Raw genomic sequence first — 26,566 nt, 5'->3', positions numbered from 1 at the left:
GCACAGCTCGTGTGGTCAGATCCTACTCCTACTTATGTCCTCAACCATATGGGCAGCTCCTCATTGTGCAACAACACAACAGCAGCATGTAGCCTGTGTCAACAGAGAAGGACAGGAAGATCAAGGATGTAAACAGAGTCTCATGAACGCTAAAGGAAACTTGAGGGAACTTGAGAAGGATTCCGGACAACAATGTGTGTGAATAATGAAACGGGCTGCGTCGTTGATAACGTCGCACCTCATTAACACTGAGAAACGAGACGAGGGCTGAGTGGAAAAGGGAAATCGATTTGAGTGTAAACGCAGCGCTGATAGCCGCGCGGCGTTGACGTCCCGACTTTCAAAAAGACACCCTCGGTGCACAGAAAACACAGCCGTGCATGCAAGCCCCCGCTCCGTCAGGTGTGTGTGTGTGTGTGTGTGTGTGTCCCTCAACTCGCCTCTGCTCTTTCTTCAAACAATTGTTGCATTGCGTCAGGATGGCCAACGTCTCCAGGCCACTGCGGCGCAGCTGGCCGACAACAAACGCTATTATCAACGACAACAATAACAACAATGCCGACAGCAGGGGAGAAAGAGCGCGAAGAAAAGCACCCGTAGGAGACCCGTTTACGTACTCTGCAAACCCAGCGGGAAGCCTGTCTCTAAATGTGAGCGCGTGCCTTGTTCCTTTTGTTATTGCGTGCGAACAGCCTCCGTCGACACGACGGGTCGCCGCGGCCGGCGAGCACGGCGCCCGCGATTAAAAGCACCGAGAGAACAAACAACGGGAGCAACACACCAGAAGCGCCTCTGTGCCGAGAAGGGCTTTCGTCGACGTGTGCTTGGACGATAAAGTCCCCAGTGACGCAGGATTGGACCGGTCCAATGCTCGTACGCAAAGTCTGCGAGACCGACTGGTGTCCCGCCCGTCGCAGCGCCACAATCACCCGGCAGCGAGCGAGCCCCGCGGTCGCGGCGTCTGCATCGGCGCATTGACGGCCCGCCACCGGCTCCTGCCGCTGTGACACAGGATTGGACCGGTGTCCGCTGCGCTGTGCCGCCGCTCCGTTTCGACGGCACGGCGCTGACACGCATGTCACCTTTTGTTGTGGATCACAAGTAGCCCGAAATTGCCCAAATGGATGTGAGGCATTTTGAAGACGACACTTTGGCCCTCATTTATGTGTCATTTCCTGTTGGCACTCGGATGGGCGCACACATCGGATGAACCCGGCACCTCGCTGCCAGGGAGAGAATGGGACCGGTAGATGCGGGAAGCCATCAGAGTTTAATATCCTTGACCAGCGTCAAACAGAAGCTGATATATGACTTGAGAGCGGGTGTCATTAACTTGAACGAGCGCAGACGAGAGTCATTTTTTACGAGCTCACCCGAGCCGCTCCTCCTTCCTTTTGTGATTTAGAAAGCTGACGTGGGTCGGCTGGCTTTGGCAGTCCATTAAAGCGGGAGTACCTGCGCCCGGGCTGAGCTGTGTCACCCCACTCAGTTTCAGCACCGCCGCGATCGTCACCAAATTCCCCGACACGTCTCCGCCGGCTGTGAGCCGGCTTGTGTTTGCACACAAACACGGCAAAGCTGCGACATCGCCACAGAGGCATCGCTCGTGACGCGCGCTGTCACTTGGCATTCTGGGCCGTTTTTGAGTTCCTTTTCCGTTATTTTCCCCCAGATCTGGTTTGATCAAATTCGGCTTCTCATATGAACATTATTGAAAGCATTTAATTAGCCAATTAGCCAGCTGTTGCACAGTGAAGTCATGAATATGCTAATTCAAAAGCCGGGGGTTATGTTTTCTTTTGAGTAACGGCGGCGACAATTATCCAAGTCGGGGAGACTCTCACAATGCTGCACTGTGTGTGTGTGTGTGTGCGCACGTGTGTCATCTACTACACTCATGCCCTTATGTTTGTGCGAACGTGATGTATTGCTCGGTTAATACGAGGTTGCACACATATGGAGTCGGCCTCAGGTTCTGAAGCACAAGTGTGCACCTACAGTATGTGATCGGGGGGGATGTTAGTCTTCCTCCGTGCACAGGGATTTGTTTGCCAACCTTCATCTCTGTGGGGCGCTGAGTGCACGTCCTAATTGGAAGCCATGCGGAGCCGGGTCTACGTATGCATATACTGCCGTCGCTATCATCCATCAGCTCGGGGGGGGGAGCGGCGCGCGGAGGTGGTGCAGTCTCCCGTGAGCTCGGTGACACATTCTTCTTTAATGGTTACTGCAATACTCTACAGCTGAGCAATCATCCACTACACATGTAGCGTACGCTCCCACACACACACACACACACACACGGGGGATCTGTCAGCCTATTCATTACAGCCGTCACCTACTTACCGTGTGTGAGAGCTCCTCCATGTCTGTCCGTCCATCCGGGCATCCGCCCACCCACGACTCATGAACACAACGTGTCCCCTTTAGCTTTCACAGAGCCAAGCGTGACCCCATTTGCTTACTTTCCAAGACTCTGCATCGGATTGAATAATGACTCGACCTTTAGGCGCGCCGCGGGAGGAGCCGGTCACCCATGGCAACGGACTCTGGGTTCTAATTGCGGTCGGAGCCAATGGTGGTCTCACAAGCACGCATCTAAACGTGAGATATTGTGCATACCTGTTCCCAGGCTTTGTTTTAGTGAGATTCAACATCAAACACACAATATACACACGGTGCTGGGTGTCTTTGGTTGTTTCTGCGCAGGTGGCGCTGCAGCATGCAGGGAAAAGATCCTTTAAATAAATATAAGCTAATCAATGGATGGTCACTACGGGCTTTTAAAAAGGAACTGCAATGTCCGAGAGTGTTCCTAAGCCCGCCATGCCCTGGTTTATGATGCTCTTCAAAGTCTCTACAATCACGTGACCATTTGTCATGGTGGCTGTAAACGAACCATTAACATAATGGATCCCTCAGGACACACTTTTCTTTTACCTTATTTGGTCTGACCGAAGGACCTCAGCCACTAATGGCCTTATTGATATGGATGTTTCTGAGGAAAGTGCTCAGAGGATGGATTTTGACTTTGTGAACAACAAAAGATGAATGAAGTCCCCTTTTGACCATGAGAGACGGTAGTACCCAAAGGTCTAAAAACAAAGGCCAGTCCTAAGTCGGTGATGATGAAAGCAGCGGCAAGTCGAGCAATTCCTCCAAAATGTTTCTTTTGCGTGCAAAAACGCAGCACTGCCTATTGACTGGACTGATTTCTCCCCTTGATGGCTGTAGAAATAAAGTCAAAGGAAGAAGAGAGGGACGGATAACCACAGACGGACATGATACCCGAAAGGAATGAACAGGCAATTCATTGCACAATGAAGCAAGAACAGGGAGAGATGAAAAGGCTCTGGCTTGAGTCAAATTCGATGTGATGGCTAGAAAGGGAAGTAGAGACAAGTAGGAATAGTGAATAAAAGTGAATTATACAGGTTGAGTCTTTGAACCACTGATCTTCAGATGAGTGGAGAGAATGACGTTCGCTCAGTCTGAGCAGTCTTTGAGGTCTGCCAAGTCGAATGAAAAAATGATCTCCATTATTAGCCGTTTCTTTTTAGGACATTTGACTCATTATTAGGGGATCAAGGGATGCCACACACGCCGTGCCATGCATTGTTTTTCCAGGGCTGCACGTCCTCAGAAATGCGAGCCGTACGTAAGTCAGTTGGAAAGCGGGGGGGGGGGGGGGGCTCTCTCAGCGACCTCCCCTTTGTGACCCAGTGAATCCGACCGGCTCGAGACAAATGGCCTCGTCGCAGCCACAGGCGGGACGCGGCGGGGGGGTTATTACCACACGCGGCATTTCCAGCGCAGTGATCACTTCCCGACGGGAAAAAAAAAAATAGAAAGACAAGCGCGTTTCTTGTCATTTGCCAGCATGCATGAAATGAGAATTAAGATCAGCGGCGCAGCAGACGAGCACACTTGAGTGATCGGGTTTGAAGTGGCGTCGTGGTTTTTGGCACATTTATTTTTTTTTTTTTTTCTCGAATCCACAGGAAGAAATGTTTTGAGATATTTGTCTCTGTTTGCAACGTGGGGGGATAAATTGTTTCTTGGGGTTTACACTTCAGCCGAATGGGGAATTCTTCGGTTTAAGGACATATTCCACAAACCCCCTCCTCATGAATGTGACCCTCCGATGCCAAGGAGAGCCGCTGCGGCTCCCCGGCAACCTGCAGCGTTTGTGCTGACGGTGCGAGTTGGACCGTCATCACGCCGCGACCTTCGGATGCGGTTTAGCGTTTGGAGCTTTGGAGCTTTGTGCCGTTGGCTGCGGTGAAACTCTTCCGCTGCTTTCTTGGCCACGGACCCCCTCTGTGAGACGTTGTTGACTCTGAGGCCACAGTGCGGCGGGCTGCAGCTCTGCCCTCGCTTGATCACATGTCGCACTACTAGGTCACCCACCAGGCTGCCTATTACGCCCCGTGTGAAGATTCAGATGATGCGGTAACGAGCTCTCTGCTCCCAGCGTGCGGGCCACTCGTCTGCCAATCAGAGCCGGCGCTGCGTTATCTTCTGCCCCAGTGGCGAGCGGACATTTGCCAACCAGAATCACAATTGCTGGGGTTTGGCTCGTGTGAAAGGATTCATTTCCGCACAAGCAGACGGCGTCGGAGGGCGGCTCGAGGAATGAATGGATTACCTCTATTTTTATTTGCCGCTCCGTATTCCTCTGGGAGAGGAGAAGCGGGGAGGGGGGGGGGGGGGGGGGGATGGTGGGAGAGCTGCAAACCTTTTTTCTCGCTTCATGTTTTAGTAAATTTGACGGGCATAACGCCTACTCTCCTTCACTGCGAGGCTTTCTCTGCTGACAGTAGCCTGCAGTACTTCTCGCTGTTTCATCATGACACTCATCCTCTCCTTGCATTTGGCTTGTTTTGATTGTATGGCCCAAAACTGCCATTTATTTTTTTGAAGATGGCAAAATAACACTCACAGGATTTAAATGCGAGCTTTATTTCCACTACAATGATTATTTATGCCTGTGCAAACACACAGTGCATTGCTCATCGGCCTGCTGTTTACACATGCTGGACCTTCACCCTCCCTCAGCCACACCAGTCAGAAAGTGCCCCAAAGGCCTGCAGCTTTTGTGCTGAATCACTGTTGGCCGCCAATCAATCCAGTCACCTCCTCCCGGCGTTTGAGTGTTTTGCTCATCGAGGGCCGGTGCAACAATCAGCTGAGCCCAAGGCTGACCCTTCCACCGGATCAACGTATCATGCTTCTTCCAACCTCTCGCCCACTTCGGCTCAAGTCCAACCTCAGCCGGCTGCCGACTGTTTTTTTTTTTCTTTTACCGGTGGGACTGATGCGTTTGCAGACCGCTGAGCTGAATGCACGAGAGCGTTGAAGCAGCTCTCCACCGCCGCGCTGAGCACCGTGTACCCGCAAATGATGTGTCTCCTGGAGAGATGCTGAGATGACAGTCAAAGTGTGATCAGCCTTTGAGGCCAGTCACATTACGGCTCTGTTTTTCTGGCAACCTGCAGGATTGGAAAAGAAGTCAGTCGAGCCTGGCTTGATCATCATCCGTTTACATATATACACATATACATATATACATAAACATTAGCTCCGCTGTTGGCGTAAAATAGCCGTCCATTTGAATTGGCTTTATTACCATAATGATTTGACGGGAACCTTTTCGTCTTGATGGATGACCTTATTAATACGTGGAGGAAACCGGCACAATCCTTGGAAAGCGCGGGCGGCCCATTAACACCGCCCACGCTGCTCCACCTTACTACAAGCTAGCCACCAACGTGCACGCCATTAACATTCAAGGCCGCCATGTAGAGCAGCTAGTTGGCGAAGAGACACCTCAGCATTGTTCTATACATGGGGTTCTTAATAAGCATCTCAAGATACAAGTGGAATGCCTGCAACTCGAGTTGATAGAATCACTTGTATCAAAGCCAGGAGATGATCTGATACTTGGTGCGGTTGGATTAGTGTTCCCGTACTAAAGAGAAACAAGGCGGATGGGGAAAGATTAAAGTAAATCTTGGGGCAATGTGAATCAAATCATCCTGTCTAGAAAACCAAGAAGGTGAAATCAAAAATAAAAGAAGACTAATGCATTCCTCACAGGACTCAAGTTCAGGGTGAAAAATAATGGAAATTTGCAAAAAATGTTTCTTCGCAATATCTGTTGTGCCGTCGTTGTATTTTGCAAAAAGGAATGCAGAAAAGGACATGATCCTGCGCTCTCATTCCTCTAATGTGTCCATTAATATCAACACAATATCCGAGCAAATGGGATTTATTCTATCACGCTGCGATGCTCCAGTCTGCGAGCAATGATGGAGAATATGAAGACAGGGATTACAAGACAATACCCAATACCCTGCGTGTCTGTGGCACTGTGAAGATTTTTGACAAATGGCTGATGATTGCATCTCCACTTTGATCTCGGCGTTTTGCCTCCCTCCCTCCCTCCCCCTCCTCCATCACCTGACCTGCATTCAACCAGTTCAAGGAAGGAACCCTTCCTCTGGGAAGTTTACCGTTGTCGCTGTGATTGTAAAACACTCTGCACTCCGTTTCCGCCAATCACCAACAGCGCTGCAAAGTCACCTTCACACACAGTCCGGACACATCCGGTGGGACTTTGATGGACTTTCGCACAGTCACAATCCGAAACGTGCCTTCCCTCACAGCACATTGCATTAATCTACTCAGTGGCCGCCTTTATAATTTTACCAATCTACTGCTTTGATGAGACCCAAATAACAAAATAAAAAAAGCTCCATATCAATTTGCCGAGCAGCCTGCAAACGCTGTGTGTGCAGTATCACTCTTCGTCTTCTTTTTTTTTTTTTTTGTTTTGTTTGATCTCCAAATGCGACATTTGCACACAGCCAGTTCATCTCAGGTCTTTTCAAACAATTTCACATGTGGGAAACAAACCATCTGTACGTGTGTGTGTGTGTGTGTGTGTGTGTACATGCATGACTGGAGTTGCATGGTTTGAGGGTATTTGTAGGGTCCATCACAGCCCGAAGCACAAGAAGCTTTGAGAAGCAGACGTAAGAGGAGAGAGGCGCGTGTCGGTGCGATTGGGTCCGGCTGGATGAGGAGAAGCAGCCCCCCCCCCTCTGCGGCATGGAGACCGGCTCGTTATGCAGCCGCACAGATATACTGGGGGGGCGATAGGCAAAACAAATCACAGGTAGCGTACGCAAAGCCGGCCGGAACTGATTCAGCAGAGCTTCTATTACTATGCGCAGGCAGAGCAGAGGGATAGAAGGCGAAAACATTTCCCCCTGGCTTGACTCAAAGAAGGATTTCCCTGATTGCGTTTGTTGCCTCGGGCCTCGAGTCCTCTCCAGAGAGCACAAACTGCCCGTTCTTCCGGGGTTATGAATGCAATGACTCCATTTCCCAGCATTCAGTGCTCTCTGTAAAAAAAAAAACGGGGATATTTGGGGCCGCTAAAATTGAAAAAAGGCTTTTGAGGTGAATTTGAGATTTTGCACTACGAAAAATGAAACCACTGGACTTGAGCACAATCATCACGAGCGAGACAAATAACCACCATGAAGTTTCCATGAAGTGGAATATTCTTTTAATGAGGAAATCCCTGAGGTTTGCACTTAGCCGAGTCTCTCCTGAGCAGCTTTAAAGGAGCGCTGACGGTAGTGAATATTGAGGCTTATTTCTCACTGGAAATAACCTATTTTTTTTTTACCTTCACTAAAACCTTTGAAGAAATGCAAACGACGCAGAGGTTCAGGTGAATACAGAAGCTAGCACTTCATATTAGTACTTCACACTGTTTACTTCTTGGGCCGAGACACACACACACACACGGCGTCCCGTTACAGTTCTCTTTGACGAGGTGAAAGCACGCTGTGAACGGGTTAAAGTTGTAAGAAGACGAATAAACAGACAACAGCAGCCAGCCCAAAAGCATCTCTGTGGTCTAGCTCCTGCCTCGTCACATGGGGGCTGTGATTGACTCTGGAGGTACCGTTGCTGTGGAGGGGACTCACTGCTTCGGACGCATTACAAATGGAAATCAATGGTCCGGTCGGTTGTCTCACTACCCGTGTCCCCGACGCTTCTCGGCGGAGAGCTAATAATTGGAGCTGATATTACTACCTGTGATAAGCAGGGGGACACAGCTGAAAATGGGTATAATTAGTACGTCTCTTTGTGTCCCCACCATGCAACACAGTGCTGAATAAGAACATTCTCCCATTTTTAAACCAGCTGTCTCATTAAAATGTCAACGTGTCTCTGCTGTATTCAAAATGCCCAGTTGAATTCTCCACGTTCAACTTTGGTTCCGCCAGAGAGATTGTTGGGATTGTTTGCCTGCTGGGTTTGGTGAGGAACTTATTACGCGATCAACCACATACAGCATGAACGATCCGGGATCAATTCATAATTGAACACCGTTAAACCACTCAAAGCGGCAAAAGGAATCGACCTTAAGTCAGAGGCCAGGCCGCGTGGAAGGGCAGCGGGTTAAATAGACATGATTGATCAACCCCAGAGGAGCATTTGCATCATTTTCATGCACTACGTTTGTATGTAGACGCCAGCTCCATCGCTCCAACTGTAAGCAGCGGTTGAGCGCGGTTCTTCTCCCACAATGCAATGCACGGAGAGCTGTTCACTGATGGCAGAAGAGGCCTCGGAGATCCCTTAAAGTGTAACCCCTCCACTCGCGTGCTGCAAAGTGCACGGCAGACGGGATCGGATGCATCAAAAAGGCATCTCCTCCTCCGCCTGCATCGTGCAGCCTCCCCGGGCGCCGGCGGCAGTGCCCCTCTACTGCCACCTATGGGCCCCACATGGCGACGACGGGTGGCTCCCGGCTGAAGACGCTGGGATAATCGTTTCCTCCATTATTGACAGGCGCCCTGTGAAGCTGCCATCGAGTTCCCGGCGTTGTAGTTAGAATTAGTATCCATCAGCGCCTTCTGAGCGCGTGTGTGTGAGAGGACGTGTTACAGTAGACGTCCACACACACTGCCGGGCCGCCTACTGCTCGTCTCCCGCTTCTCCTTCTCCCTGCTGAGGAGCCCAGATGGATCCAGCGTCCTTCCTTCCAAAGGCCGCACACACTCTTCCATTGTAGCTCCGCTCTCCTTTTATTTTCTTGTGTGATGGAGTTAGATGTCTTCCAGCAACATTTACAGTTTGCTTTTTTTCTTTATTCCGGTGTTCCCGGGCTCACAATGTGTTATTGAGGATGTGAGATAACCTCGCGTGACATAATACGGGAAAGATACGGATCTCTGCTGTTCCTCGGCCTCTTAAAAAGATGTTCCCTGCGTACACACACCGCCCGAGAGCGACAACCTGCAGAAGGGTCACCGCTGGCTGAAAGCATCCAATTCATTGTCATAAATAGACGTTTACAGCCTGAGACACTATCAGAAGCACCTCAAGTTTGGGCAGCAGGGATCTTCTGCTCACAACAGCTGTAATTGTGGGTTATTTCTATGAGGGCTCCTATGTATATAATATATATATGGAGGTATATATTCGCTTCACTTCAATGCAGTATGTTGAAAAGCAACCGATCCTCAGATAGTCGAGCAGCACCTGGCACAGAGAAGGAAATGAGCCACAGTGTGATCATGTGTTATTATCTTATCTCTCCAGCGGACTTCAACAATAAACCTTCTTTTCTTTTCTTTCTCCTCCTGTCCTTCTCTGTCCTTCTTCCTCCTCCATTACAGCTGCACTGCAGGTGTCCATATCCTTGAACAAAGTGGAGTTAAGCGTCGGAGAGTCCAAGTTCTTCATCTGCACAGGTACAGCGGGCACACAGGTTTAATGTTGTACTGTGTGTGTGTGTGTGTGTGTGTGTGTGTCTGGAGGCGGCATTGGGCTCCACGGCGCCGCCTCTGAAGTCTGTTAGTGGTGTTTGTCGGAACGGAGAATCCGTGGCGTCCATATGGCGAGGGACCCAACGGGGCCCGGATCCGCTCGGGGACACCTCGCCCGTCCTCCTCACTGTCCCCCCAGGACGGTGTGTGACACAGAGACGCCGGCGCCGCTGCCAGTGGCTCCGTCGGGTGGCGCCGCACTCTGGCAGGCCCGGCCCGCCTCCTGCTGGCTGCCTCTTCTCTCCCGCCAGCCCACTCAGCGTGGAGCCAAGGGAGAAGGAGCGTGGGGGGGTGCAGGTCCTCAGCACCCACGGAGGGGGGGGTATAAGTGGAGTTGAAAGCAACCAAACTGGCAGGAAATGAAAGGCAAAGGTAGACGCTTTTATTGGGAAAGAGCTAAAGCGGCAGAGCAGGAGGTAAAAGGCTTTGAGGACGGAGAGTGGTGGAGGTGGGAGATAAATAGTCGCCATCCAGCGTCAAAAGTGCGTGTCACTTTTCCTTTTCCATCGGCATGCCGTCTTGCCAACTGGATTGAAAAGCAGAGCAGAACAGTCCAAAGCCCGGTAAAACCAAAGTGAGTCTGTAACAAACAGAGGCGCTTTAGCTTTAAGTTGAATCGGGTCCACATGAGTGTTGATTGGAGAAGAGAACGGAACAGAAGGCGCAGAAAGGCAATTATATGGTTGCATGTTGATTCACGGGTTTGTGCCGTTTGTGTAGAGAGCTGAAGGTGTTGTTCTTGAGAGAAAAGAACCCGAGTGAAATCAATTGTCGTGTTCAATACAAACCACTCTTGTTTCAAAGGTTTGTCTGGATGAGTCTGCAGCCGGGTTAAAATGATTGAACAACTCTTTTCTTCCCAGAGACCTCGCTCTTTTCCTTTCTCCAAACATCCTGCTTCATGTAGAACCTACATCGACATCCTGGCACTCAGTTCTATTTTTTGTGCGTCATCTTTGTCTGCCGCCTTTTCTCTGTCCTTCCTCGCTTCGCTTCTATTCAACACAATCCTATCACAGTCTACGCTGACTTAGGGAACAATAATATGTCATTTGAAAAAGCAATACAATCACTACAATGTGCAGAAGGAGTGAAGATGGTCGTTTAATGGCTGTCAGTTCCTTTGTGACACAACGTGTGTCCGTGTTTTTGATTGGTTTATTGTTAAATCCCCCAAGCTCTGACTTGAACTGATGCTTATTGAGTCACTAACACTAAAAGATTCAAACGCACGTATCCTCATTTTAACGGTTTGAAAGTCGATGCATATTTGTGAACTTTAGATGATCAAGACGTAATCACCCCTCAACGACCGAATAGTGTACAAATAACACAAATGTTAATGGAGTAACCTCTAAAGGGTCATTTTAAAAGCCCCTTCATCCTCCGTCCTGAGAGGGACTGGTTTGAGGAGAAGAGCTCCATTAGCTTCTTGTATTACCTCACTGCTGTTCTTTTCTTCTTCTTCTGAATTTAGACTGTGGGATTGAAGGAGAGAGAACACATGGGGTCCGGAATTGAAAAGGAAACCAGTGAGTGAGAGCCGGTGACCCGGAGCTGCAGACATTGTCTTGAGAAAATGGTGGTCTCTAAAGTGAAAGAGAACCCCCGCATTAGGGCCGGAGTCACCAATGTAGTTCCCCGGCGGGTTTGGTTCCATCAGTGTAAAATGCACAAAATGAGAGACCATTTGTGCATTAAGGCCCGGACCAAACATCAATGTGTTGAGCAATCTAACATTGTTGTTTTGAACTGCTATGTTTAGCTTGTTCTTAATCGATTTCCCATCCAGAAGTGGAATGGTTCTTTTTTTCTGCTGCACCAGTGTGGCATACCAGATATTGATCTGTTGGCAGGGTGGTTTGTTGAGGATAAGCCATCGAACCTGTAGATGTTTTACACAAACTGAAACTCCTGGATGAGATCTGATACAATAAATCTCCACCAACACTGACCCATGCATTTGTATTAACGCTGGGATTAACAACATTATATTGCACTCATCAGCTCCTCTGTATGTTGCTGAATAAAACGGCTTGAAGTTCATTACTGTCAATTTATGCAATTGTATTTCCCATAGAACCAAGAGAAATACTCAGCAGTTTGTCAGGGAAACCTAATGGCACCAATTATAGAAAACAGGAGCATTGTTACCAAAGTAGTTGCCCTGAAATATTCATTTTTGCATTCAATTTATATGTTCAATTAGACCTTTGTATGGAAACAAACACAGCACAGAGAGAATGGGTCCCCTGTCAGGGTTAAATGAGGCTGAGCTCCTGGCGTGACAAATAAGGAGCTGGATAAACTGGTGTTTAGGTGTGTGTTTAACCTCCCATAAGACCGTGGTGGCAGGAAGCCAGAACCAGTGTTGGCGGCAAAATAAAACCAAATTATAGAAGGCAGCTCCAAAGGCGAGATCCAACAGTCCTCCTGTTTCCAAGTGGCCTTGTTCAGATGGGTCTAACGAGAGCAGGTCCCCTCCCTAGGTCCCTCCCCCCGCCCCCCCTCCCCGGGCAACACGCAGCCGAGAGAGGAACACGAATAATTGTGACATCATGTCAAGCTACCCCCGTGCACATGCTGACCCGTGTGATTCCTCCCTGGGTTCTGCTCCCCTCCCCCCCCCCCCCGGAGGCCTGAATCAATTACGGCCGCGGCCCCAGTGCCAGCCGTGGGAGTGATCTGGTTTGTTCTCCGCTAATTCCGGCGCCGCGGGGGCACGTCTAGTCAATAATGTGCCCTGTGCAGGAGGCTGAAATCGCTTCCATATTTCACTTTCCTCTCGCCAGACACCAAGCGCCGCGGCTTCGTTCCGCGTCCGGCGGGGGGCCCATCGCACACCACTCAGCGGCATTCGTCTCCATTGTCTTAGCGCTGCAATAACGCGTCCTTCAGAGCGACTTGACACTACTTCCAACAGCCAACCGTGCGGCTGTGTGGACGCACGCAGGCAGGTGGGACCGAGTGTGCCACACACTGCTGTCTCCTCGCATCATGTGCGAAGCTAATGGCCTGTCAAAGCGCGGGCTACATGCACTCGGAGCGCCGTGCGCCGTCCCTGCCCGACATGGCACAGGAGGGGGGGGGGGTGTGATAGCGCTGCGGTGATGTCAAAGTGACGCCTGTGGCGCGGCGTGAAGGAAAGCACAGCGGTTCCCCCCCCCCCTCCGGGACGCCAGCTGGACCGCGCCGGTCCTGGACCGCCCCGTCACATCGGTTGGCGTTGAAGCTGAAGGGGGGAGTTGGCTCGGCACCTTCCAGGGAAGGTTCTGCCGGGTCCAGGTGACAGCGTACGGCTGAAGCTAAGTGCGACCTCACAAGAAGACGTCTCCTCACAGAAGCACCTGGATGAGCTGATGATGTGGGATGGGATGAGCAGCTGGAGGTAGAACCCCATTCCTCCTGCTCTCTCTCTCTCTCGCCACTGGCTCTTTCTATTTCTCTTCAACGGAATTATCCCTAGCTTGTATTGCGTCTATTCATCGGCTCGTGTTTCTTTTGTTTCCACGTCTAAATCCAGCAGCCTGCCCCCGAGGGACTGGACAAGCCTCTGTCCGTCACCTCTTCGAGGCTGATTGATGGGCCAAGTGATGGCCCTCCACGCTGACACTTTTATCTTCAGAATTTACAGGCAAGGGGCACCTGCTGCTTGCAGATGGCCTTGGACTCTGTTACAGTAGCCTGCAGATGAGTTCGTGCTCCTCAGGCTGCACAGGGACGCTCTACCCATGGGGTCGACCATCTCCTCTTTCTCTGTTTGGATACGTGTGTAATCGTGGAAAAGAGAACGAGATTTACAGCCTACATATGTCGCTCTTTCCTCACAGATTTATATATCATGTAAATCCAAGACTGGGACATAATCATATCATTTCAGGCCATCTGTTCCCTCGACAAGTTCCAACAACGTGGGATGGTCTTCAGCTGCTCAGCGGACTCAGACGAGCAGCGCTACTATTGTAAAAACCTTAGCAGCACATAGCCAAAACAATTCTTATTTCACTTCCATCTAATTAACCATTTCAATTAACTCTTAAAGGTCCACAGGAGGTTGCATCCTAAGTGGTCTGTCAAACCTGATCCGTTCGGCATTTGTCTATATTTGCTCTGTTTGTAGATGGATCAGTGCGATCAGGACACAAATGCCAAAACATTTCAATTTAAAACCAGACGCATATAAACAGCGCTTCAGGCACCCAACGCAGCGAAAGGAAAAAGCAAAGTGCCTTTTCAGAACAACTGCTGGCTGACTCCCGTGATGTATAGAGATGCCGAGCTAATGTCACTGAGTTCTGTATTTTCACAAACAATTCTGGCACTGAAGGGTAATGGGTTCACGCTATTGCACCAATTTAGAGAATATATAAAGCGGCTGGAAGTCAACAGAAGACAACCTGTTACAAATACATTGTTAACTGTGTTTTCGGCATTTAAGGAGTCTCTGATCGCCGGTTCGATCCGTCCTCGCCTGCCTCAATCACTTTGTGTTCCTCTCTTCTCTCCCAGCCATCGGCGAGCCGGTGAGGCTGGAGTGGTACAACCCCCAGGGCGAGCGCATCCTGCCCTCCAAGCGGATGGCGCTCCACACGGAGACGTCGCGATCCCGCCTCATCATATACAACGCCATCATCGAGGACGCGGGCATCTACCGCTGCCAGGCCAGCGACGGCGTCGGCCACACGGAGGAGGCGTCGGTGGTGCTGGAGATCTACCGTAAGCCTGATGGAGGGATCCGCCCCCTGATGCTCTGTGTCTGGCTCCCGAGGAGAATAGACCCCCCCCCCCCATTGGTGTTTGTTCTCAACCTCAGCAGAGCCACAAACTGTTGAAATGATACATATTCCCAAACTGAGAAAAGCCTCTAGTCAGAGGTGGCACAGTGACGGGAAATGCATGTGTGTTAAAATGCATGCAGGAGACACACACACACACACACACACACACAGATGGCATAAAGTGTTTAAGTGTGTTCTGAGAAGTGAATAACCTAAATACCCTGAAACACCGGGAGGAGTTTTCCCCAACTTTATTTGGAAGAAACATGTACAGGGGTGTGCGCTGGAAACACACACACACACACACACCTGTATGTGTACCTACCCTGGAATCACCGCCTTGTCTTTTTCATCCTCTTCCAGTGAACCATTAGGGGAGACAGTGGAGCCTCGATCACACCTTCCACCACTCAGCCCTCGCCTCACTCCCCGCCTGCCCAGCTTCCTAAAACCATTGTTTCCATGGTAACAGAGCGTCACTCTTTCGCGGGGCCCCTCGGTATGGATCGCACGAGCAGCGTGCGGATGAAAAGCTGCCAGCACACAGCCGGATGCAGGCGGCGAGTCCTCGGGCGGGATACGGCGTGTTTTACACGTATACCCGCGGTGTTGACATCCTGTCGGTAGTTTACCACGTCGCCATGGCGAACTGTTACTATCGCGTATGGAGATGGCGCCCACTTGGCTGGTTCGCCATTGGCGGTCAAGCCTAAAATATCTCTGCAGAGCTCTTTCTCTTCAAGCAGCCGAATGACCCAGTCGAAGCGGGAGGCCCACCTCCCCTCAGCTGGGGGAGCAACGGGTCCTGCAACATGTTAGACACTTATCCTCACAGTGACGTGCAGGTGAACAATTAAGAAGAAAACCTGCAGTTCTGTGTATATTTTCAGTGTCAGGTGTGCAGTAGCGTGTTGCTGCGGAGCGATTTGACTACAAGAGGGAAAAGAAAAGGATACAAGCGGCATCATAAGTGTTCAGGGAGAGACTGATGGAGCGAGAGAGCAGAAGATTCGGGGGAATTGGTAAGAAACCAGCGGTGTGACTGACACAAACAGCTTTTTTTGGCATCCTCGAAGGCAACGGAGACGGCGGTATGCCGCGCACGTTCGCAGGCGCCGGGCGCAGTCGAGGAGGGGAAGGCTCATTTTTGCCTGGCATAAATCACACAGCGAAATGCTAATGCTGGAGCCCCGCTGACGGGGGGAGCTGTCGTTGATTCATACGCACCTTCGCAGCGGCGACGGGAGCGAGGATCAGCTGCTGGTCCGAGAACAGTGTCCCCATGAAAGCAACTCGTCAAAACACCAAATGTTTTGTCAAGAGGGAGGACGCGGCTTCAAACCGCCACAAGAGTGGAATTTCTCATTGAAGCGTAGGCGGAAGAGTTAATCAAAGGCTTCTTGTGTTCTGGTCTAATTATGCAAACAGCGGGGCTGCAAAGTAGCTCAGCTCATTGATTTTTTTTTTGCCGTTGTTGTGATTGGCAGTGAGTGTAACAGCCACCCTTCTGTCTCCTGTTCGGTTTCACCTGAATCTCCTTATCTGCGTCCCTATAAGCAGTCAAAGGCGGATTTAGCGGTTTTGTGTGATCCATCCGTCCATTTCCCATGTGGCCGTTTCACTTCACGCACAAATTGCGAGGCAATAGGTCACATGACAGCTGGCGACTACCTGCACAGTCCTACGGATGGAAGAACCTCTGAATTTTGGGATGGAATGATAGATGCATGAACCTATTTGGTTCATTGGCCAAAACCGGCATTACAATAAAAACAATTATTGACATTCCCAAAGGTCTTCAACTGAACCTTGTTTACTCGGCAATTTAAGCATAGTTCTGACAGCAGTATAATTGACAGAAAAGCTCAAATAAATATAGCAGAGTAAATAGTTTTAGGTAAAAGTTTACATATTTGTTTAGTTTTCAAGAAAATCCATGATGTATAAAGTTGGGATGCATGCCTTTAAATGGAGGCCATTGCAGCGCTGACACCTTCATCTTTAATGAAAAAAAGCTCAACCGGGTCTTGACCCCGTCAGAACATTTGAAGACTTCTTATTTTAAATCGACTTTTCCAAACCGCATACCTCACAGCCATCAAAGTTAACCGGACAGAAGAAGCACAGCCATATTCTTCTTCTTACTTTCCTTTTGATGTTCGGACCTGCCATAAATTGCTCTGAATGCTCGCAGGATGATAATAAAAAAAAAGGCGCATCCATCTCGTTTGATCTCCCAGAGAGGCTGACGTTTCGGGACGTCCAGTCGCCGCAGGAGTTCCGCCACGGTGAGACGGCGGAGGTGGTCTGTGATGTCATCAGCTCGCCGGTGCCCGCGGTGGTGTGGTACTACCAGGACAAAGAGATCACCGAGGAGCACCACAGTAAGTCCTCACGCCGACGACCCGATTACAATCCACACCCGTCGTTGTAGTCAAAGGCGTTTCATATCAGAATGTTTCCCCCCACGTGTCTGAGGAATTGCATGCGATGATTCACTAACTTTCAAAGTAAACTTGAGGTTTTTTTTTTAGGATTTAGTGCAACTTGAAACAGGTTTTTGTGTTGTAACAAACTAAGAAATGCTGCAGTGGGCCAACTGATGCTTTTAAGAAGACTAACAAACATGAATATGAAATATGTAGGTTTTAAGGACTTTCAAAAAACAGCTTTGTTAATGTTTTATGAGGAAGAAAATGAATTCTGCTTGTTTGTAGGTCCGTGGAGGACACAAATAATGTGTTTTAAGCACAACATTTGTTTGTTTACTCCGAACGGTACCTCTAAAACATGAGGCCGGAATGGGAACAGCAGTTCAGAACATGGATGCATAGATGCAGATGAGATGTTTGAATCTCCAATGCGGTTTGTTTAGTCATAAATATTCATGTTCTACAGGAATGTTAAGGCTGCAAGTATCCAACTGTGAAACTAATCTTTATTATTCCAACATTGGCTTATCAGTGCAATAGTAGTTAAGTAAGCAGACATCTCCAAAGAATTCCATTTTGAATGTAAACCTGCCAAATACTCTCGGTTATTAACATAGAAAGCGCTTACGAGTCCCGTAGTGCCCATTTGTGTCTCTGCATGAAAAGACTGGCTAACGCGCCAAACGATACGCTCTCTAGGAAATGCTATTTCCTTTCCTTTTGTGTGGCCCCACAATAAGACAAGGAAATCTAATTCTATAAATAGAAATCCCATCAGCCCCGGGGAGGCGTAGAACGTGGACAGAAACCATGTTAACAAGCGACGGGGAGAGAGGATTATGGAGCGGTCGGACGCTGACATTCTGGGATGCATCGCTTCAAAAGCGCTATTTCAGGCAAAAGGGCAAATCTGAACCCAATCCACAATAATTCACAATCATCCTGTCAATCATATTGTGTCCCATCTGAGCCAAAGCTATATCCACTTCAAAGCTCTTCCCCTCTAATCCCACACTATTTCTGAAGAAGACGGATAGAAGTGGAGAGCAGATTATTTTCCGAGGGAGGCAGGTGCAGCGGTAGGAACCAGTGGACGAGGATGCATCGTTTCCTCGTCTCCTCCACCCTGATTTACAACTCCAGGCCACTTCCCCTTCCTCCATCTCGACTGAAAATGCAGCCCCCGCACACTGATGAGAAAGAGTGACCCCTTGAATCTGTCAGGTTTTTTAATTGAAATTCAAATCTTCGGTGTCACAGAGACGATGAAACACGGAGGAGAAGGTTATTTTTTTTTTAATCATTTCACTCTAATTACAAAGCTCGGTTATAAATACCTTTGCTTGAGAGGAATGAGATAGAAGCCCCATCACTCCTGGACAATCTCGCAGTGGCCGCAAAGGGAAGGGAGTGGAGTCGGTAATTGCGTGAGTGTTTATCTGTGTGCGCTTTATCAGGGAAATGTGCTCAAGTGAAGATTGACGGCCTTTTCCGGCGAGTGGAGATGGCAATTTTCTCTGCCGGTTTTTCCCGACTTTTTTATCTCTTCTCTCTCTCTCTCTCTCTCGCTCGCTTTCAATCACACACTGTTCTTCCTCACCGTCCGCTCTCCTCTTCATCCGAAGGCAGGTTCCAGGTGCAGCCCAACAACAACCTGCAGATCCATCAGGTGACCAAGGCCGACGAGGGCGTGTACCGGTGCGAGGCCAGCGTGGAGGCCCGCGGCGAGATCGACTTTGTGGACATCGCCGTGGTGGTCAACGGTGAGCTGCCGTTGGAAATGGGTGTACTTCCCATCAATTAGCTGCACGGGACTGGACACTTAATTTACCAGTAAATGATCTTGTTTCTCTGATTGAATACAAAACCCACACCTGCGAAGCGTCAGAACGGGTTCAGACTCGCTCTGAGATCTCACTCGGACACCTTTTCATTCCTCGGTGTTCTTTGAAAGTTTCAATTAGCGCCGTCCTTTTGGTCCGGTGGACGTTGTTTTCATTTTCTCATTTGTCCTCATCTACAGCGACCCGGAGGCCGCAGGGGTGACTGAGACGTGATTCCACTCAGGCCACGAGCGCCGTGTCACGGTTGAACGGCTGCAACATTGTCCCTGCCTATGTAACTCTGTCCCCCCTAATGTGATGGCAGAGCGGCCCTCCGCCCCCAAAAAAGTGTGAATCGCATTCAATTTAGCACACCACTTACCTCACTTGTGAGGAAGATCCAATAAGCCTGCCCAATGAGGCACGACCTATTATTGCAACGACACAACGGTTGCCATGTGGAGCGGTGGAGGAGGGGGGGGGGGGGTCTGCAGAGAAAAGCCTCTGAGGGCGACGCGTTGGAGTGGACTTCCCTTTGTTCACGAAGTCTCGTTCAGCTAATCCCTTAAGACTCCCGAGTTGAGCCTAAAGTCTAAATCTGATTTATAGGAACAGCGTTTGGTCTGGAATAAGAAAATATGAGCTGGAGAAAAGTCCAGTGCAGTGACCCCCAGGCTAGGGCATCCGTTTCAGCAGCTCATCTTAAAGTTGTGCTCTATTTCAACTTTGTTCATTTATTTAATCCTCCTTTTGTTAAATCTTCAAACTATTATTGTGTCAACAATTATTCTAATGAATCAAACACTGAGTGCGGCATGTTCCCTCCATCAGCTGTTTTCTGTTGTGGTGCCCGGGGATGAGGTCGGTCCCTATCTGAAGACCCCGGGAGGAAGAGGTGTAGACTCGAGGACATCGAGAAGATCCAGCGCCGAGCGCCGGCCCGCTCACCCTGTCATTCCTCTCGGCCGCTTTGCGCATTTCGGGATCGGCTGCGTCACATTTAATGTCCCAAAGTTGTTCCTTTTTTTGCAGCTTACTCGTCCTCCGAGCAGTCAGAGCGAGAAAAGCCGCTGAGAAGGTTCTGCTAGAAGACGGCCTACTTGAATCATTTGTTCACACAGCAGTCAATCCAGAACTTTCCAGCTTCTTGCAGAACGTTTGCAAATTGCATTTATTAATTGCTTACTGCTCAGCTACCTACAGGCTGAGATAATTGTCGGGTGATTGTGGTTGATTTTTATTGTAAGGTAAAATTAAAGTTGATCACCAGCTCGGAGGCGTGCGTCACACAGAGTTCTCTTCAGCTCGTGGCAGCGACCCGTCATGCTGTAACTGGGACAAGGCACCTCGGGATGGTGCCTAGCCAGAACACTTTAGTAACGTGCTAAACGCTTTAAACGGGTCACGCACGGCAGTCTTTTGTCTGAAAGCACGCCCGGGTTAGTGTACTTTTGTCATAAATATTCACAGGGCAGATGACAAAAGCGTTGATTTGGTGCCTGTAAGCGAGCAGCTGCAGCTCCCAGTCTCCGGCGTGTCCTCACGGCTCACTGGGGATGAGGATGAGGCGTATCCAGGGTGAGGGCCCCCCACTGGAAGGCTCATCGAGGCTGATGTGTCTGGAAGGACCTCCGCAGTATTTTGTGTGACCACATTTGGCCAAATGAGTGCTTTAGGTGATTCCAGTCATTGTAGCTCCGTATGCAATATGCTTCTTAACAGGCCGGTGTCTCGCTCTCTGTGACGGTTGGGCCAGTTTATCATGGACACATTTGTCCTTCCTCTCGTGGCGCGCCGCCATTCGTCATCCCCGGACGTTGAGCGGAATCTCATGAAATGAGACAAACACATATTTCATCCCCGGTAGAGGTTTCAACATCTTTACCGAACTGCCTTGATCACTCACTTGAATGTTTCTGGACGAATCACTTCTACTGAGTCCACTGAGGAGGTGGCAACACGGACTAAACAGAAAACCAGATGTGAAAAGCACCAGTTGTGAGAAGCTCATTATTATCTCTCCACTCTCCATCCTGATGACCTCGATGGCCACGGAGGGGGGGGAGTTGGTTGCTATGGCAACTGATGCAAATATCATTGTGGTCTCCCCGGTACCCTTCCAAGACACTCACATTAAGTGCTGGTTCACTTACTTACACACTAGACCAGCTCTTCCCCCCTTCTCAGCTGTCAGGTTGAACTACCGGCTGTGTCCTTCAAGAGTATTTTGCGGTGACATCAATCATCACCGCCGAGAATAAGCATTGTCTTCCTTTCTCAATTATGAATCCAGGCTGGTTTGACTCCAGCTCGTGGGCTAATCTGGAAGGAGAAAGGAATCCCTCGTAAGCACTCCTGCAAAGGTCTTGCAAACAGGCGCTTGCTGAATTTCTAGTAGGCGCACTACGGTTGTGACACTTAACCCGAACCTTTCACAACTGCTAAACACACACGGATCCTTCCGTTCATTGAGGTCCATCAGAAAACAATCCTCCAGCTCCTCGCCGATGCACTTAAACAGGCCCAGAGCCGAGTTTGCATCTTATTAAGGGAGGGGAGAGGGGGGGGGTAGGTAAACCTCGCATTCATCTCCAGCGAGCCTGTGGAGTTCCAAGAATGTGACTAACGAGGAAATGGTGGAGCGCGCCCAGATTTCTTCTGGGGCGCTTGAACCCGATTTGCTCTCTTGAAGTCCTTCTGCTTGGCGTAGCGTCTCGTTAACGCCGCTGTTTCAACAGACCCCGGTGATGCGGAAGAGAGCGACGCCGGAGAGTGGAGATCAGTTGGCGTGGAAATCAATGGTTATCATGTCGGGCAGATGCTCGCCGAGTCACGACTACTGGGAAGGACTTTGATTATTGCTTAGGCCTTTTTTTTCACCCCTGAAAAGCTCCCTGCAGCTCGCGAGTGAGCCCCCTTTGAGCCACATGCTTCCTATTGTGTGTTGATGTTCCCTCTCAAAGCATTGGAAATAATCCTCCTTTTCTTTGCACACGGCGATAACTAAACGGCAAATAGACGCCGCCAGACAGCAGATGGATGAGGTACTGTGGAGCTTCATTTACCACACGGTGATGCACCCTGGTGCCGTTAGTGTAATTGCCCTTTTAAACAAAGACTACAGTACAGTGCAGTGTTTGCATGATTAGGTATCTCGGATGATGCTGTGTTTTGATTAGAATTCCACATTCATTATCCCAAGTATGGAAACGGTTTTATATTTTTGTCACCAAAAGCGTTTCATGTGTTTGATGCTTTAAACGAGACGTACTTCTGTTCTTATTTCCATGTTGAATCGTTTTTCCTCCAGATGTCATCGCTTCAATTGTAGCTATTAACCTTCACTAATTCCCAACACCTAGTTTCTTTTGTCAGCTTTGTTTTCCCTCACCTTAGATGTCTATCAACAGGGAAAGCAAATGTTGCTACAATGCTCTCACTGTGCAGCTGCCAGCTACAATAACACATTTAACACAAGTGCAATCATCTGTCGAGTTGGTTTTTAATTGCGCGGCGAGAAAAGAAAAAAAAAAAAAATTACCTGTTGTCCTGTGATATTAAAAGGGTGGGATGAGGAATATGTATCAACCAAGACACTTTATGTGTGCATTTAAATGTTCATTTTAACAGGGATTTCAAGGGATGTCAGGAAATGGAAAATTTGAGGAGCAGCAGGTGACGAAGGTCCAGAACTTCCATTCTGCATTCCTCGCAGGGAGGAAATTCAGCTGAATTGTAAATGCACATATTCCTTGTTAGGGGGTGTTTGCCTCCTGTTCTCCTGCGCAGGAGGCTTTGCTCACTGAGCTTCGCTTCACCCGAGGGTCACGCCTCCCAAACTGAAAGAACGCGGGGCTTGCAATTGGACGGAGCCGCGGCAGAGCAATCGCAGCAGAGTAGAAGTACGTATTTATAGAGAGAGAGAGAGAGAATGGACTGAGACGCCTGATAAAATGATGCTTTTGCCATAAAGCTGTCACTCCCTCGTCACTGTGGAGGCAAACGGAATAAAAGGCCGGGCCTGCTCTCCTTCTACTGGATGACAAGCTGTCAGTCAGGGCAGAGCGGACGGCAGGGACACGCTCCGCATGTGCGGAAAACGCCTTCAAGGCCTCGGCTGCTCACCGATCCTCGTGTTTTCCAGCCGTGCTTAGTGAAAAGGGAGCACAATAAGAGGCTGTTTGGGAGATGTGACGAAAGCATTCACTCCTGGAAGGAATATTTCAGAGTGATTTGTTCTGACGGCGGTTTGTTATTCGGAGATGGTACAGTTGTTCTTGATGTCGGACCGCATTTACTGTCCAGCTGTTGCTTTTTTATGGATTTAGCCGAGTGTTTCTCAGACAATAGTATTCTGGTTTCACATCGCTGTGGTCGGATCCTTTGTGTTTCTACCCAAGCAGGATCAAAATGTCATTTGAAATCCCCAGGGGATTACCAACAGCAGCGCTTCCAGGCCAATTTAATCCATTTAATTAATGTGAGCCGTCATCATGTGGCCCAATAGACCCTGGAAGTTATTTAAAAGCGATCTAATGAACGTTTCTGTTTTTTGTGTCGACAGTCCCTCCGGTGTTGTCAGTGTTCCAGCAGTCCTTCAACGCCACAGCTGACTACCAGGAATCAGTCACCTTCACCTGCATGACCTCTGGGTCTCCCGACCCCCAGGTCACATGGCACAGGTACCTTCTGCTTCCTTAAGACCTCTGGGAAACAGCTCCTAAGATCTGTGGGTGGCACCATTCCTCCCTAGAACCTAAAGTAGCACAAAGCCCTCTGGGAGGGTTTTGGAACCCGGCTTCGGGGATCGCCGTCCCGATTGAACCCAGAAGGGCTGGCCGGACAAAGGGAAGCCAGCTTGCTTTATTCCCATGGCACGAACTATGAAAAGTGAATCAACAACATTCTCATTCAAGCTAAGCTGACTTACACGGCTTTATGAGCATTCTTCCTGCGTTGTCCATCACACTGAAGATCAAAGGTTTTTCAAAGCTGCATTATCATTGCGTGATGGACACCATTTCAAATAATGTCTGAGATGTTGCGACATTGACACGTTGTTTTAAAGTATCACCGGCCTCAGGCAGGAGACTGTAAACTGTTTTTTATGCTCCACTGAATCAAATGGAAATCAATGGCTGCCCTGAAGGATCCAAGGGAAAAAACATTTAGAAATCCACTTTGAACATTGGAATCTGCCAAGACACGCTGATTATAATGCGCCATTGTTCTTGAAATATCAATATTAATAATATAAAACATCATTATTTGGTTTTTGTATAACTTCAGCTGCAGCAAAGAACCAAAATAACACTCACACTTGAATCCGACATAATTACGAGTAACATTTAAGCGGGCGGACTTCAACACCCACACTTTCATTCTTAGCAATTTGAAGAGATTATTTTCTGCCTTTAATTACCACGTCGTGCTGTCTTTAACGCAGAGCTGAGGACTTTGATTGTGCTCTGAGTGATTTGTGGAGGTGGAAGTATAAAGCGTGTTACCAGCAGGTATAAAAAGTAACACAAAGGGCATGAAAAAAAACAAAGCCCATAAGGAGGCACCATAATAACCCAAATGTGTCAACTTCATTTCAAATGTTGATTTGTTTTTAAAGTTTTTGGAGTTTTTAGAAATACTACTTCTCAATGATACATCATTACAATGCAAAATATCACCCATTCTACACAGCAGCGTATTTTGCACACAAAAGGAGAAAAGCCGTGATGTTGAAGGAGCCAGATGTTCATCACAAAGCACACAAGCAGATACCTTCTGCAAAGCCAACGTAGCCTGGCCCTAAGCTGAACTCGGTACCGAACCATCGCTCTGCCTGACCTTATCTCCAAAAGGGGATGCTGGATCCTCTTGTGCGTCACTTTGAGAGAGAGAGAGGAGTTAATCGTGGCGAGGAAGAAGAAAAGAGAGAGAGGCACAAAGTACAAGCAAGATGTGGAGACGTCTCCCAGAAGGCTTGAAGACTTTAACTAAGCGAGTGTCGCTCCTCCTGCTCTCTGGTTCCCCGCTGCAGCAGCAGGAGGTTTTTTTTTTTTACTCATTTGTGTTCTACCTCGGCTTCTAACAGAGCAAACCAAGGAAATGTGATTTGAATGATTTAACAGCATGCATAATACAACACGGCCATTCCCCAGTGAAGATGGTGATGCATTGACTTTCATATCGGGAGGCAGCTTTGTCGATACATAATTACTCCATTGAGTCATATGTTTGGAATCATATCAACAATTTCCGTCTCATTAGGCGCGGTGATTCCGAAAAAATCAAATATCAGTAACCTGTTCACCCGAGGTCATGATTTGATCCTATTATTCACCACATTAACCTTTATCCGTCCCAAAAAAAGCTCTGGTTTGAGGCCTATAAAATAATGATCTAAAATATTAACGCAGATGTGGAACATTTAATTGTACTCTTCATTTCCCGGGTCAGTGAGTCCTGCACGTTGCCGGACGAACGGAGGCGTAAACAGCAACACCCCCCCCCCCCCCCTCCTGGTCCCAGGGTCCTCCAGCCTCCCGCTTGCATTTCCTGTCGGCGCGCGCACCCTCGGTGCATCCTGGGTAATGGCCTGCCTGTCAGCAGTCAGTCAGCGTAATGACATCCAGTGACGGTCCGTTCCAGAGACGAGGCTTCTCTTCATTTCCTCCTCGGCTCGCCGGAGTTATTATGACCCGCCTTTGGTGTCTCCGACGACGACGGCTTTCGATTATCCTCCCGCTCGCCTTTCCATACAGTACCACTCCGTATGAAGAACTCTGCACTGCCCAAATAATAAGATTAGGTCTTATTTTTCATTCACCGAGTAGACCATAATACGGCCATATATATATCATACAGAGGAGTCTCTAGATATATTTAGAGTTGTGCTCTGTGCTTCTGAGCTTTCGGATTCAATTTACACACCAGCTTATGAGGTTGGATTGAGGGCATTGTGATCCATATTGGATCAACAGGTAGAAGTAAGAATGTGTCGTCACGTATTCTCCATGCTGGGAGAGATCAGCGTTTGGGTGGATTAGAAATAAAAGTGTTTATATTGTAGGCTGTTTTCTTTGTATTTTTTATCCCAGGCCATGATATCATTTTTCAAAAATCTCTCTCCCTGTTCAGTGCTTCACAATCACACATATAAACTCAGAAGGGATCCAGCCAGTACAACCAGCACTGGTCATTATGGCAGCTGAAGGACTCATAGATTATAGTTGGAGAACATGACTCTCCTTTTACTTTTGTAACCTGTTTCTTCGTCTCCACACTCCGCCTCGACAACACCAGCCGTCATTTTAAGTAACTGCGTAACTAAACTATTTACAGTCAACAAAATGTAGAAATGAAATCAATAATATTGGTTGTACATGTGGAGGTTGCAGGTAGATAAGTGCATTTCTTTTCTTGATTCTTAGGGTGTCAGACATCCAGTTAGCTAATCCCTTACTTTTATTGAATGTGACAAAAAGTGCCCATGTCTTAATCTGTGTTTAAAAAAAGGGGGAAATGGTTCAATTCCCCCCAAATTGGTGATCCCTGTAACCTGACAGATCACACGGCTGGTTAAGCTGCAGCAAATAAACAAGCGGGGGAGGCGAGGAACCCGATTCACACCATTATGCTTCTGCTACGCAGCTTAAATACAGACACGGATCAATTTAGCTGCT

The 26,566-nt window shown here is 48.8% G+C and overlaps 1 protein-coding gene across 4 annotated transcripts in view; it reads left to right on the top strand.

The window, feature by feature from the left end:
- The window catches only part of LOC119219945 (neural cell adhesion molecule 2-like), a 127,936-nt gene that overhangs the window by 75,233 nt on the left and 26,137 nt on the right, over positions 1 to 26,566 (top strand). For all 4 annotated transcript variants that reach the window (XM_037475498.2, XM_037475479.2, XM_037475470.2 and 1 more), the window contains exons 2-6: positions 9,705 to 9,779; positions 14,364 to 14,570; positions 16,873 to 17,016; positions 18,690 to 18,827; positions 23,452 to 23,569. In XM_037475498.2, the coding sequence (XP_037331395.2) occupies positions 9,705 to 9,779; positions 14,364 to 14,570; positions 16,873 to 17,016; positions 18,690 to 18,827; positions 23,452 to 23,569 (682 nt within the window). The remainder of the gene's footprint in view (positions 1 to 9,704; positions 9,780 to 14,363; positions 14,571 to 16,872; positions 17,017 to 18,689; positions 18,828 to 23,451; positions 23,570 to 26,566) is intronic.

The sequence above is a fragment of the Pungitius pungitius genome, chromosome 3 (genome assembly GCF_949316345.1).
Source record: "Pungitius pungitius chromosome 3, fPunPun2.1, whole genome shotgun sequence".
NCBI lineage: Eukaryota > Metazoa > Chordata > Actinopteri > Perciformes > Gasterosteidae > Pungitius > Pungitius pungitius.
This window is presented reverse-complemented; position numbering and strand designations above follow the sequence as displayed.